The sequence below is a fragment of the Acomys russatus genome, chromosome 23, assembly GCF_903995435.1.
Source record: "Acomys russatus chromosome 23, mAcoRus1.1, whole genome shotgun sequence".
NCBI classification, from domain to species: Eukaryota; Metazoa; Chordata; class Mammalia; order Rodentia; family Muridae; genus Acomys; species Acomys russatus.
The window spans coordinates 47306741-47320549 of NC_067159.1; the positions used below are offsets into that span (position 1 = coordinate 47306741).

At 45.5% G+C, this 13809-nt stretch overlaps 2 protein-coding genes across 3 annotated transcripts in view; one reads left to right on the forward strand and one right to left on the reverse strand.

The window, feature by feature from the left end:
- The window catches only part of Dnase2b (deoxyribonuclease 2 beta), a 59294-nt gene that overhangs the window by 29554 nt on the left and 15931 nt on the right, over window positions 1–13809 (reverse strand). The window contains exons 1-3 of one of the 2 annotated variants that reach the window (XM_051165398.1): window positions 10604–10996; window positions 5601–5774; window positions 4981–5314 (exon numbers count right to left, since the gene is read on the reverse strand). The gene's annotated coding sequence lies outside the window, so the exon portion shown is untranslated. Of the gene's footprint in view, window positions 1–4980; window positions 5315–5600; window positions 5775–10603; window positions 10997–13809 lie in introns of those variants that run through there. The other variant, XR_007832782.1, reaches the window with a different exon arrangement.
- The window catches only part of LOC127206102 (uricase), a 33397-nt gene that overhangs the window by 13710 nt on the left and 5878 nt on the right, over window positions 1–13809 (forward strand). The window contains exons 3-5 of the mRNA XM_051165397.1: window positions 1061–1177; window positions 1271–1349; window positions 12016–12199. Coding sequence (XP_051021354.1) covers window positions 1061–1177; window positions 1271–1349; window positions 12016–12199 — 380 coding nt within the window. The remainder of the gene's footprint in view (window positions 1–1060; window positions 1178–1270; window positions 1350–12015; window positions 12200–13809) is intronic.

Here is a 13809-nt window from a genome sequence, read left to right on the forward strand (position 1 = left end):
TACCACGCATGTCATTCGGCGTATAATTTATATATCATTACAGTTAGGAAGCAGGGGAATGAGCGATGGCGCTCGGCTTGCTTGCACTGTTTTACTCATTCCGGGGTCCCGGGAGATGGGATGAGCACACCCACATTCGGGGTGGGTCTTCCCGCTACAGAACTGCTCAGTCAGACACACCAGAAGATTGACTTTTCTTTGGGAACACTGGAGTCTGTTTGCCAGCCTCTTGAAAAGACACTGCATTACAAGCAAACCGAGAAAAGACTCCGCAATCAGTTACATTTCAATGATCTACTGGTACCCTTTTTTCAGGCAAAGCAGATTTCTTTTACACACAAGGATGGGGCTGGTGAGATGGCTCAGCAGTGGAGAGACTGGCTGCTCTTCCAGAGGTTCCTGTTTCGCTTCTAGCACCCACACAGTGCCTCACAACCACCTGCAACAGCAGCTCCAGGGGATTCAATACCCTCTTCCGAATTGTCATGGCACCAATCATGAACACAGTGCACAGACATGCATGTAGGCAAGACACCCATGCATATAAAACAACAACAACAACAACAACAACAACAAAAATCTTAAAATAAAATTGAAAATAATAACAGAGTCTCCTCCGTGATAGAAATCTAGGAACAGTAGAGAAAAACCAAAATGGGGCTATTGTGTCTCCTATTTATTTTTAATTTAAAAAAAATTCTGAATTCTGTGGTTCTCTCCTTAGAAGAAACAACTGATCAGGAAAGGGCACCCGAGTGTGCTTAGCAGTGGATGGTGTATTCCCAGCCCATGAGGGGGGTGGTGCAGGACTGCCTTGAGCTTGATGCTTGCCTGGACTAAACATCAAGGCTCATCTTACACAAACACAACAAAACAACACACTCTAAGCCAGATACAGAAGTGTATCATCCAAGAATTAGGTGTAGACAGAGGATCATGAGTTCAAGATCAGACTGGGCTGTGTAGTCAGCGAGCCCTACCTCAGAATAAACAAAACACGCGACTCAGCAGAGCCTTGTAACTGAGATGGTTTTGGTCACCAGTATTCCTTTCTTTGCAGATAAAAAGCATAGAGACCTTTGCTATGAACATCTGCGAGCACTTCCTTTCTTCTTTCAACCATGTCACCAGAGCCCACGTCTACGTGGAAGAGGTGCCCTGGAAGCGTTTTGAAAAGGTTTCACCATTTATGCTCCCAGTTTAGTAAAAGTAATTGCTATCTCAGTCTGTGCTGGAATGTGACTGGAAACAACTTTGCCCTCCCTTTCAGAATGGAGTCAAGCACATCCATGCCTTCATCCACACCCCGACGGGCACGCACTTCTGTGAAGTGGAGCAGATGAGGAACGGTAAGAAACCTTGTCCATGCTTTCATCCTGCAGGAGGTGCCAGGTGTCTTCTGTTGATGTCTTGGGTTTTTGTTTTGTGTTTGTGTTTGTGGGGGTTTTTTTCCCCCTAAGCAATTCTTTTTACTAATGTGGAGGAAAAGTAAAGAATTTGTAAGTTTTGTTGCTTTTTTTTTTTTTTAAATCTGAGATGGAACTGCACATTGTGACTTTGGATTTTATAGCACAAGGTTATTTACTTTTGTCTGAAAGACAGCAAATGGGGTGATTCTTTCTATTACAAAATCTGTAGCTTGAGCGGTCGAAATTTTGTATTACCCAGTTTTGAAGCGGAACAAGAAAACAAAAAGTAAATGCTAGAAATGACAAGAATACAAACTTCCAAATCTCCTAACTAATGTTTTTGGTACAGTATCATGAGATAATGACAGTAACCAATATATGAAATTACTAACATTTCCCTGATGTTTTATTTGCATAATATTAATACTATTATACTATTTATAAAACTAATACAATAGTATTATAATCTCTTTAAAGTGAGTCTCATTTTAAAAAGCAATGACTATTACATAATTCTATTGAGCAAGAAATTTAAACTATGAGCCATTATTATAATATACCTTGTTAACATTAATAATTAATCCGAGCAAATAGTGTTCCTCAAGCTCGTGTTCCATTGATTTGTTGAGGTCATGAGAAGTGGAATTAAATAATCCACTCAAATTTGGAGCAAAGAACTTGGAAGCATAGAGGCAAAGATGACAGAAGCACTTCTGTCTCAGCAACAGATGCTTTAGTGGCCATTATAGATTCAGTGTCGACTTCAGACTTTGCCTGTTTCTATTTCCTTCCTTCCTTCCTTCCTTCCTTCCTTCCTTCCTTATCCCTCAATGTTTCTAACTATTTGAATTAAGTCTAGATATAGCTAAGGTTGTTTCAGTGTTTGAAGAACAGCTATAAAATTATTATTATAGAAGAAACTAAAAATTTGTATTAAACTGAAAAGGCAATTTTGATCAGCAAATGCTTAGTCATGTGGCCAAACTCCCTCCCCCAGCCCCTCCCTCGGAAAGCACAGACTTACTCTCCACCTTCCCTTCCCTCCCTGACTTCTTTTTCCTTTCCTCAGTCTGCGCCTCTTTCCTCCTTCCCTTTTCTTTCCTTAGGTGTGATCTTAGAGACAAAAAGGGGAAGCATTTTCTAACTCACAGGCAGCACTTCCTTCCTAAGCTGCGCTGACTATTATCATAAAGTCAGACTGGCTAGGTGAACTCTGCTTACTTTGTATATAATTTTAAAGTATTCTTAATAGTCACTTTAGGAAACCAAAGAGAAATGAGGAAAAATATTTTTTAATAATAGATTTAGCTTAATCCAAAATGTTATAGAATAAATGCTAATTAAATCTTTTTTGTCTTTGAAATATTGTCTCCAAAATAATGCAAATATTCTGTATTTACAGTACAGCTTGAATCACATTAGCTATATTCAAGTGCTGAGTGGCAGCAAGCTGGAGGCCAGTGTATCGGTCAGCAGAGCTCCCCATTGATTTCGTAAACATTTGGGAACTTAGCATATTCTTCATCCCATTTTTTATCTCACTTTCAAAGACCTGAAGTGACCAGAAGTCGACTTGAGGAGAGCTGATTGAAATTAAATCCATTTATGGGAGGTGCTTGTGCTGTTCGTTCATGCGCTATCCACTGAGCAAGTCCACTTTGAAAAGACTCACTACCTGCCCAAAAGGTGGCACATGAGGAGATGCACAGAGCGTCCCTAATCTGAGAGACTCTGTGGTAGATTTCACTAGAGGAGACAGACTTGTAAACAAATGCTTTGTAAATATGAAGGGCTAAAGGCCACAGTTGAGGGATTAAAGGCATCCTGAGGGAACAGGGATGGTCCAAAACTCAGCTTTTCCCAGGGCAGTGTAGAAGGCTCTGGCAGAGAAGAGCTAATGTTCCCACTGACCGTTGTAAAATGGTTTCATTCTTCTGCTCACGAAAGACAAAGCGCCTACACTAGGAGCAGTTGACACGGAGAGGCAGGTTGCAGGAAGGAGAGAGAGGTGTGGGCTGGGGAATTCTGAGTGCCTGCCTCATGCCTCACGTGGAGCCCACATGTATTTAACTGCTGAATGAGCAAAACATTTGTAGATCAGCACTGAGGTCAGTGAGGCTGATTCCTTGAGGTGGGGGTCCATGAAGAGTGCCCCTGTGCTGAACTAACATGCATAGTCTAACCTGAAGGCAGTTTGCATAATGAATCTCTGAACACATAGAGTTCCTATCAAACGAATCTCTAGTCAAGGCCAGAGGCCTTGGCATCAGAATGGCTGTGTGTGCATCTGAGCTTTACTAGTTAAGATCATGAGTGTGAGTAAGGGCGTCCCAGCTCTTCAGTGGGTCTTCAACTGTAGTGTGAGCATTCGGAGGCCTATCTCTACAGTTGTCCGGAGAAATAAAGGTAATAATTGCTGATAGCATAGTGCCTGGCATATAAGATTTTCTTAATAGTAGCCATTTTTATTGTTTAGATTGACAACAGAAAAGCAGAAGTATCTAACTGTCAAGTGAGTGAAGTGTGTGTGTGTCTATGTATCAGTAAGGACTTTACCAGACCCTCATTGTTTGTTTTGTTTTGTTTTTTCAAGACAAGGTTTCTCTGTGTAGCACTGGCTGTCCTGGAACTCACTCAGTAGACCAGGCTGGCCTCGAACTCACAGAGATCCACCACCTGCTTCTGCCTCCTCCCCACTCCCTCGCCCCCGAGTGCCCAGCTCAGACACTCATTTTGAGTGTTTGTTTTCCCAGCTGCTGAGACTATTTTGGGAGCCTCCAGAATATTTATGAGTTGGGACCTCGTTGGCGGAAGGGGTGACTAACTCTTGGTGTTGGCCCTGCTGGCCTGTTTCTATGGACACAGCTTACATCACACATTCTCTCCATCACAGACTCCTCTGCTCTGTCATGCTCTCCCTACCATCATGGGCTGAGACCCTGAGAAACACTGAGGTCAATTAAAACTCCCCCGCCCCACTTAGGTTGTGGATATGCGTTTGTTCAGTAGTTCTAACCAAAGTGCATGCAGGGGAGACAGGCTGGAGAGGTGGAGTGGAGTGAGATGCCTGGGGATTTGTGGCAGAGATGAGCAAGGCAGGAGAGGTGCGGATGCGCAGGCGAGCAGCTGTCGGAGATGGCTTTGTGAGTGTCAGCAGTGCACCAGTGCTTGAGTAGAGTTGGAAGGGCGAAGAGAAAGAGTTACAAGAGTTGGATTCAAAGTGGAAAGACTGGGAACTGGAGAGAATACATACATGAATAAAGTTAGGTGAGTTTTGGAGTGTGGGGTGGAGATAGATCTAGGGACCATCAACAGATGCATGAGAGGTAAATAAAAGCCCATGGAGGGAAATAGCTGCAGAAAACAGAGATAATATATACAGCACACTGTCCAGGTTCTGCAAAGAAACAAAACTGGTAGAGTAAATACGTATAGTTCAAAAGGTAATTTAGTAGATTGGCTTACAGGATATAGTCTGGGTAGTGCAATAATTGCAGCCTCACCCTGGAGAGCTCAAGAATCCTGGAGTTAGTTGTTTAGTCTGTAAGGTTTGACGTCTCAGGGGACCAACCTGGCTCTGAAGGCCGAGAGCGTTCCTGCAGAGATGCTGGTCTTCAGTCTATGTTGGAAGGCCCAAGAACCTGGCTTCAATACCAGTGAAGGAATGCCTCAGTCACAGGACAGATGCACTTGCCAGCAAGAATGAAAGCAAGCAGGCAAAAAGCCACAGCTTCCTTCTTCCATGCCCTTTTATGTGCGCAGCCTCCAGCATTCACTGCTCACATTCAGGGTGAGTCTTTCTGCTTCAGATAATTTCATCAAGGAAGTCCCTCACAGGTGCGCCTGGCGGCTCCTGTCTTAGTTGTTTTCAGATCCAGTCTAGCTGATAACGGAGGCTAGTCATCCTGCAGAGTGAGAGAAAGGGATAAGCGCCCAGGGGGAAGGTCCTTATTTTAAGACTTTGGCACAAGTCTGATCAGAGAGATAAAGGGGTAGGGGTGGGGCAGTCTAGAGAAAGTGGTGTCACAGAAACAGAAGACAAAAATGTTTTTATTAGGGATAGCTAGAGAGGCAATGCAAATCAAAGAGGCCCATATGCAACGGCTCAGCACAGGGACTTCTTCCGGTTTGGGGGGATAGAGGTGGTGCATGCCTAATTCAGAAGTTAGGCAGAATCCTGGGCAACCTTACCTTGTTACTCCTTGAGGGAGAAAAACAGTCAAGACCCCTCAGACAAAAGTATCAGGTCATCAGTGACCCAGAGCACTTCCCCTGGGAAGAGTCACACAGTCGTGCCTGACTGCAGGCAGCCACAATATGCCGTCTCACTGGAAGTCCAAGCAGAAGAGGAAATTGACTTGATATCTGCCCAGAAAGGTTAAGAAATCTAGATCAAAAGATGGCTGAGGAGGAACTCTGGAGCTGGTAAACACCCACAAAGGTATTTTTGGGGGTGGGGTAGGGCGTGGGAGGTGGATGCAGAAGTGAAGGTGGCTACATCCTGGCCACTGATGTTGATCAAAGAGAACAGGTTCCTCTTTTTCCTGCATGCCAGGAGTTCTAAATTCCAAGGCTGGCACTATCGAGTAGAAAGCTCAACCCCAGAATCGGCTCAAGTCTTTCGTCTCTACAGGGCCTACAAAGCTTCTGGGTACAGACAGACCCGGGGCAGTTTGCCCAGAAGCTCCAGGCAACTGCTCTGGAGCTCAGGCCACTCCGATGTTCCACAGGGCTGGCAGGGATGGGGTAAGGGCTTTGGTGTGCAGTAGGTGAATTCAGGTTCCCACGTGCACTGGATGCACATGTGTGCATACACAGCGCTTTGCATGGGAAACGATTCCTCCCCCAGCCCTGCTCCGTGCTCAGACAGTAAGAGCACTGGCTGAGAAGGTGTGAGCACTTGGGTTTGCATCCACAGCACCTGTTGCTGTGTGGAACTTCAGTATTTTGAAGAAAAGATGAGTGTGCTGGCCAGCCAACCTAGGTAAACAGTGAGCTTCCAGAAAGACTCTGTCTCGAGGTAACTAGGAGGAGAATATTAGAAAACACTTGGCATCCTGTTCTGGGCACTGTATGTACGCATAGAGGAGCATGCGTACACACACACATACACACATACACATAGACACACACCACACACACATACACACATACACATAGATACACTCACCATACAGAGAGAGAGAGAGAGAGAGAGAGAGAGAGAGAGAGAGAGAGAGAAGAGCGAGAGAGAGAGAGAGAGAGAGAGAGAGAGAGAGAGAGAGAGAGAGAGAGGAGAGAGAAGAGCAAGAAATGCCCTTGGATAGGTTTAACTGAGGAAACAACCATTAATCCCTACACTCCAGCTTCTGCAGGGCAGGCTGGTGTTACAGTGTTACAAACCCCATGGTGTGTTGGGGGCTGGCTAGAATGGTGAGAATTCTACCCCTGCCCCAGCCCATGGACTCAGTCTTATAGTCATCCATATAAGTCCCCAAAGGGATCCTTCTCAAGAGGATGGGTGAGTCTCACCTGGTGGGCTGATCTGTTTTCCTGAACAACACAGTCTGGAAAACCTGCTGAGGTTTGGCTGCCATAGGTCCAGGTGTTGCTCTAAACCTCATTATATTGCTCCTTCTTCATGGATCCTTTACAGATACCTCATTATGCTGAAAATTCGAGTATTTCAAAGTCTGCTGGTTCCTTGAGAGGATCAGGAGGAGAGATGAAACTCCCAACCCTAGGGTCAAAGGCTGCTCTGGTGCTGGCAGCTTCCCACGCCCTGATCAGAGAGCTAGGCTCTGCGTGCATGATGCCACACAGGCTTCTGACTTAGGGGTCTTGGATCTTCTGAATGAATTCTTTCCTTCCTGGGCCTCTGCTAAACCAGGAGCTTAGCTGAGCTGCGAGACCACCATGGGGGGGAGGGGGAGTGAATCACTAATCGGAACTAAGTTAGTCCCCAAACCTCTGCAGTATTTGAGTTAAAATTCACAACTATTTAAGCATTCAATGGCTCCTAAACTGACTCTAACTAAAAAGCAAAACGACATCAAAAGTACACCAGCTAAAGCATAGCTAAAAAGAGAAATGGGAGATGAAAGAGAGGCAGCAAATAAGAGATACTGCATTTCGATTATGAAAAAAAAAAAAAGAAAAAAAAGAAAGAAAGAAAGAAAAGGAAGCCCTCACATGCTGATATGGAGGATACTGGGAGGCAGAGATAAGCAAAGAAGATGAAATCAAAGCCCATGGGTGGGTCAGGTAGATTTAAGGGGTAACAAGCTAGGCAGAAGGAAGAAGTAAGGGGGGGTCCAGAGAGACCTGAGGGGTGATAACCACTTCCAAGACAGCTGCTTTCGTCCTTTGGCACCAGAGCTGAAGCATTTGGTCTTAAAATCAATCACCTCACTGGACGCCTGGTTGATGTAAAGCCAGACTAGCTCTCTGCCTGGTGACGTCATCTCTTCCGCCTCCAGAAATTATGAATCATAGTGTAAATATCTGTGTTTTCTGATGGTCTTAGGTGACCCCTGTAAAAGATGTGTTCAACCCAGGGGATCGTGCTCCACAGGTTGAGAGCCACTGACTTAGTTGCTCCCTGCTTTTCTCTAGCCCTTTACAAGTTTGCATCTTCATAGTAAATGATTTAATATAGTTTTAAAATATCCTCCTTTTTAGCTATTTTTGTCCACTTTTTGGAGGCGTTAACCGTGGAAGCAATTATCCTCTTCATGACAGGAGGTTTTTTCCCCTCAGCTCAGTAAAGCTTTGTGCATTTTTGACACCTGATGCGTAGGTAAGGAGCTGGGCTTGTTTTCTATAATTCCAAGTGAGAGCTAAAGGGTGGTTGCCTGCTTCTCTGAGACAGTGTATAGGAGGACACTAGAGGCTGAAGAGGTTATGTTCCAGCCATGCAAAAAGTGAGAAATCTTCCTGTTACATTACCCCCACACACACACATGCTCACCATGGGGGGGGGGGTTGGAGGTGCAGGACCACCAGCTGATTAAGTCCTTTCAAGGGATGGTACCCAGAGAAGGATGGTGCTTCTAGTTGAATTACTTCTTGTGGATCTAAACTGGGATCTTTTTAGAGTGTGTATGGCAACATATTTTTAGTTGATGGCCCCATGAATTTGAAAGCCTCAGGTTTTTACCAGTGCTCAGCAGGCTGGGTCACTGCCAATAGAGAAGATAAAATAAGCCATTTGATTTCATCCAGTATGTGTAACGTGCGCCAAGGAGAAAAAATTCAGTGTTCAAAGAGCATAGTTTCTGTTGATTTCTCTCACAGAGGATCGAGGGCCTTGGAGTATGTGGCTTCTGCCCTGACAAAACTGGCTATCATCAGTTGTCCACGGGAACAGAAGTCATTTGTTCTGTGGGAATACGATGCCAAACCACATTTAAAAATGCAAGAGCTTTCTCTGTTTCTAGAGTCTAGTGAGAAAGTAAGTCATTTCAAGGTGGCCAGGCAGGGCTACTACTCCAAAAGCTCAGTATGCATTACTACCTCCAGGGCTGGGGGAACATAGGATGGAAGGTTTGGGTTTGGTTCCAGAGTCCCCTGAACCTGTAGGGCACAGGAGGCCTCGACAGGTGGTTAACATCGGTGTGGAAAAGCCAGGCACAGCAAGATTGCCATGGAGACCTTCACAGTGCATTTTGGACACAGCGGCTGCTCTATGGAATCCTCATGTGCATTGCTTTAGAAACATATCAGCTCCAAACAAACAGGCATAGCTACCATCTTCACTTCAGAGATGAGAAAATCAAGGTAGGAAGAGGTGAAGGATTCCTCCAGGGCCATCATTCCCACGCAGAGGGAGAAGGGTGTGGTAGGAAGGGCACTGGCACTTGAACTTAGGGGATTTTGAATGCCAAAGGTGGGGATTGTAGACAAGCAACGCCACACTGCAGAGTCTCCTATGAGTAAGACCACAGGAGGAGCCAAAGGCCAATGAGCAAAGCAGATGCTGGGGACAGAAGGCAGATGCATTGAAAAAGACAGATTTCCCCTTCACCTTTCCATTTCCCCTCAAGGGACTCTACTATGTGTTTTAGTTCTTGGCTGCTGACTTCTGTTTCGTTTTGGGGATATTTTGTTTTCCTGAAGGAAGTATCGGGGAATGCATTTTAGATTATATTAGTTTGTAATGACTGGAGCTACTTTTCACTGGGAGCTCATAGGAAATTTTTTTTTTCTCTTTTAAAGATTTATTTCTATCCTTTAAAAACTATGTATATTGCATGTGTCTGGGTTGAGGTACCCACAGAGGCCAGAGGCATCAAATCACTCTGGGGCGGAAGTCACAGGGATTCGTGATCCACCCACATGGGCTGCTGGGAATTGAACTTGATCCCTCTGCAAGGACAATAATTGTTCTTAGTTGCTGAGCCATCTCTGTAGTCCCTGTAGGATTTTAGGGAATAAAATACTTTCAGGAGGCACAGGACACTTCACTACTCATCGGGTGATGGAGATGCTTTTCAAAGGCTGATCTCCCATCCCCAGGCTCACCGTGAATGGGAGGTGGGAGCCCTCTGGTCCCCTGGGAAGCCCCTCTGAAGTCCTGACAGGACACAAAGAGAGCTTAAGGACAGAGAAACACTGCACAGATGGAGGATGACCGAAAAGGGGGGCGCAACTGCACAGACTCTCACAGTGCGCTGCTGAATTTAAACCTCACCTCCGCCCATTTCTAGCTGTGTGAGGAGGTGCACAGGAAGAAAAGTCTCCTGCATAAAAGCATTTACTGTGTAAAATAAGAATGTGCCGTGGACTAAGTGAGAAAACGTCAGCCAGAAGCACGCTTACACGCTGGGTGGCTTTAGCCAGAGTTGATGCCCGTTTCCTCTCCTTTGCTACCTGGAGTGTGAGGATGGAGGGCGTGGGGAAGGCAAACTTCAACACGAGAGAGAGTCGACTGTCTAGACGAGAAAAGGCTCCATATGATGTTGTTGCTCCTTGATACAAATCAACCTTGTACTTTGCCCATCAATAAATACCCGCCGTGTGCTCTGTAGGTCTCTTGGATTTGAGACAGACACACAGTTACATACTGACTCTGTGGGGCCAGCGTCTTTGTACGTTTAGAGTCTGGGCTGAGTATGCAGTGTGGTGACAGAGCACCTGCCTAGGGTCTGAAAGATCCCAGGTCATTCTGTCCCTCGAACCAAAGGAGAACGCACAAAAAGTAAAATTAGACAAACCTGGCCAGACAAAGGCACCAAACCAGTGCTGGCAGCTTCCTCTTGGTCTTTCTTCAGTACAACATCCAAAGAGAACTTCTGAAAGTTAAATTTTTCCATCATGCCAGTTTATCTGAGGACATTCTAGACCAAACGCTTTATTTTATCAGAACGTAACCCAGAGAACACAAGATAAGTCGGTGTTGCACTAAGAGAAAGAAAGCAAAGGAATGCTTTTCAGAAATTGTTAACAGAGGTTTAATAGGGAATGAAATGCTACTGGTTCTAGCTGACCCAGATAATAAGCAATGTCATCAAGCAGTGTTAGTATGCTGCCTTTAATGGTTATGGCTGATGGTTATTTCATAAGGATGCTTTTGTCCTGTTTGGTGTTTCTAGCAAGTGCTTGTCATAGCGCGCTCGCGCACGCACACACACACACACACACACACACACACACACACACACACACACACATTGCTCTCTGGGTTAGGCCATGGACCTAGTTTCAGATTTAAGCCATGCATTAGCTTAGGCTGTAAAAGTTGATTACATGGAAATCCAAGGCAGGTAAGACTGATTGTAACACTGTTCTTTTAGAGGCAGGCTAAACACAGCAGGACAGCCCTGGCTGTGAGGTCCAGCAAAAGTTCTAGTTTCTTAAAATGTAAGAGATGTTTTAATAATATGACATTGCCACAGGCCCTGAGCTAGCACGACTTGGGGCACAGGTAAGCAGCACCTTTTAAGTGTGCCCATCACCTTCTACCACCCATTCCTCTATGAGGGGACAGCAAGGAAGAAGGCGACAAACCATCCTATTCACCATTTGTATCACGTCTCCAACCCCTGATCCCCACGAAGCAGCTTCAGCCACAAACCAGAGGTTTCTCTATGGCTATCAGCTATGCAGAGTGATGCCTGTACTGGCAGTCTTGATTCTTGCCCTTTGTTTAGTCTCAGTCAGGTCCACACTACTACTTACTCATGAGGTTGTCTGGTCTTGGCTGAGCCCATATGCACCAGGGTATAGTGGTGGCTGACGTCACCAGCCACTGTAGATCAACCAGAGGATCTATTGTAGGAAAGGGATCCCAGTGGCAGAGAGAAGACACACTCCTGAGGTCCCATCAACTCATGTCACTGCCTGTTGAATAACTTGTCCTTTATGTTATATAAGACGATTTTCCTGAGATGCCCTTGCAGGTACCAGGAGGAAGCGATCTCAGAATAGATGGATTTATCCTTGAGCCTTCTGTTTTATTCAGACAGGAGAGGGCAGAGAGTCTGTCAATCCACAGAGAAGGATAGAAGAAGGTGGAAGCGAAGCGTGTGTGTGCTTCTGTGGCCAGGATCTTCGCTGCTTCTGTAGTGCTCAGTAAAGACACAGGTCTGCTGATACTCACCTTCTCCTGCCCCTCTGTCGGAAACAGGACCTCCAGTCATTCACTCTGGAATCAAAGACCTCAAGGTCTTGAAAACAACCCAGTCTGGATTTGAAGGCTTCATCAAGGATCAGTTTACTACTCTCCCTGAGGTGAAGGACCGCTGCTTTGCCACTCAAGTGTACTGCAAGTGGCGCTACCGGACAAGAGATGTGGACTTTGAGGCTACCTGGTATGGCACGCAAGTAATAGGACCTAGAACTAGGGCAGGTTAATGGAATCTTGGATCAAAGAGGAAACTTGGAGGCCCATCAATTCAATATCCCAGTTCTTCAGGACCATTTCCTCTGTGTGTGTGTGTGTGTGCGCGCGCGCGCGTGCATATCTGTGTGTGTGCACGCATATGTGCGAGCGTGTGTGCATGTGTGTGAACGAATGTATGCATGTGTGTTTCTGTGTTTCTGTGTGTGTGCACGTGCATGCGCATGTGTGCGTGCGTGTGTGCATGTGCGTGTGTGCATGTATGTGTGTGAACAAATGTATGTGTGTGTGTGTTTGTGTGTGTGCATGTATGCATGTGTGTGTTTCTGTGTGTGTGTGTGTGTGTGTGTGTGTGTGTGTGTGTGTGTGTGTGTGTGTGTGTAGGCCAGAGGACAACTCCAGGTGGTGTTTCTCACAAGTTATTCCCCTTGATTTTTGTGACCAGCCTCTTACTGGGACCTGGGACTTGCTTACTCAGCTAGGCTGGCTGGTAGGTCAGGATCTGTCAGAGTTCTCCCCAGTGCAGCAATAATGTGCAGCTTTTTATGTGGACACCGGAGAAGGAATGTAGGTCCCCCACACTCACATGGCAAGCTATCATCCCATCCCCTGTTTTTCAACTTATATCAGTGGCCTTCAGACATTAGTGTACAACAGAATTACTCCAGACATTGTTAAAATTAGAGATCTCTGTGCTCCTTCTGGGCCGCTGAGGGAATTTGTGTCTCTAACAACACCCAAGTGACACTTCTGATGCTAGACTCCATCAAATGAAAATAATACCCAGCCTGCACAGGGGCCTGAACTAAGGATCCCACTCTTCCCAGTTAGTAAGAGGTGCTATTAGTTTCTATACTAAAATTTCCATGTCCTAGGAAACCTCTTGGTTTTAGAAAAAATGGTGGCAATTGGCCACCTACAGGCTAAGCTCCAAGTTCTCTGATATTCATAGAAGTATTTTATAATGGGGCTTAGGAAGGAGCTCATTTAGTAAAGTGCTTATGTTGCGAGCACGAGGAGCTGCATCTGGGCCCCAGAACCCACACATGAAATCCAGGCATGATGGGGTTTATTCATCCAGTCGTGGTGGTGGTGGGGTGGAGCCAGGCAGGTCCCTGCAGCTCACTGGATGGACAGCCGGCCTGAAGCAGTGGCAAAGTCCAGGTAAAAAATATCAAAGAATGGTCTTAAAGAATAAAAAATGGAGAGCAACTGACAAAGGTGCCTGAGGTTGACCTCTGTGCTACACACATACGCACGCGCACACACACACACACACACACACACACACACACACACACACACTGTAAATGAGAAATGCTTAAGCCACGCAAAAGTATGAGCGAGTTTTATCACAACTCTGACAAAGAACGTTTGGCTTTTGAACTCTCATGGCTCACTTACTATTCCTTTGCCAATTGTTAGACACCTTCGCCTTAGCATGAGATGGAATCTTCCTCCCCTACAAAGCATTCTCCCACTGGTAGTTTTTTATCTGTTCTTTTTTATTATGCCAGAGGCTTTTAAGTGTTTGACAAAGAACCTCACCCTAGTCTTCTTTTCCCTCACTTATTTCAAGTG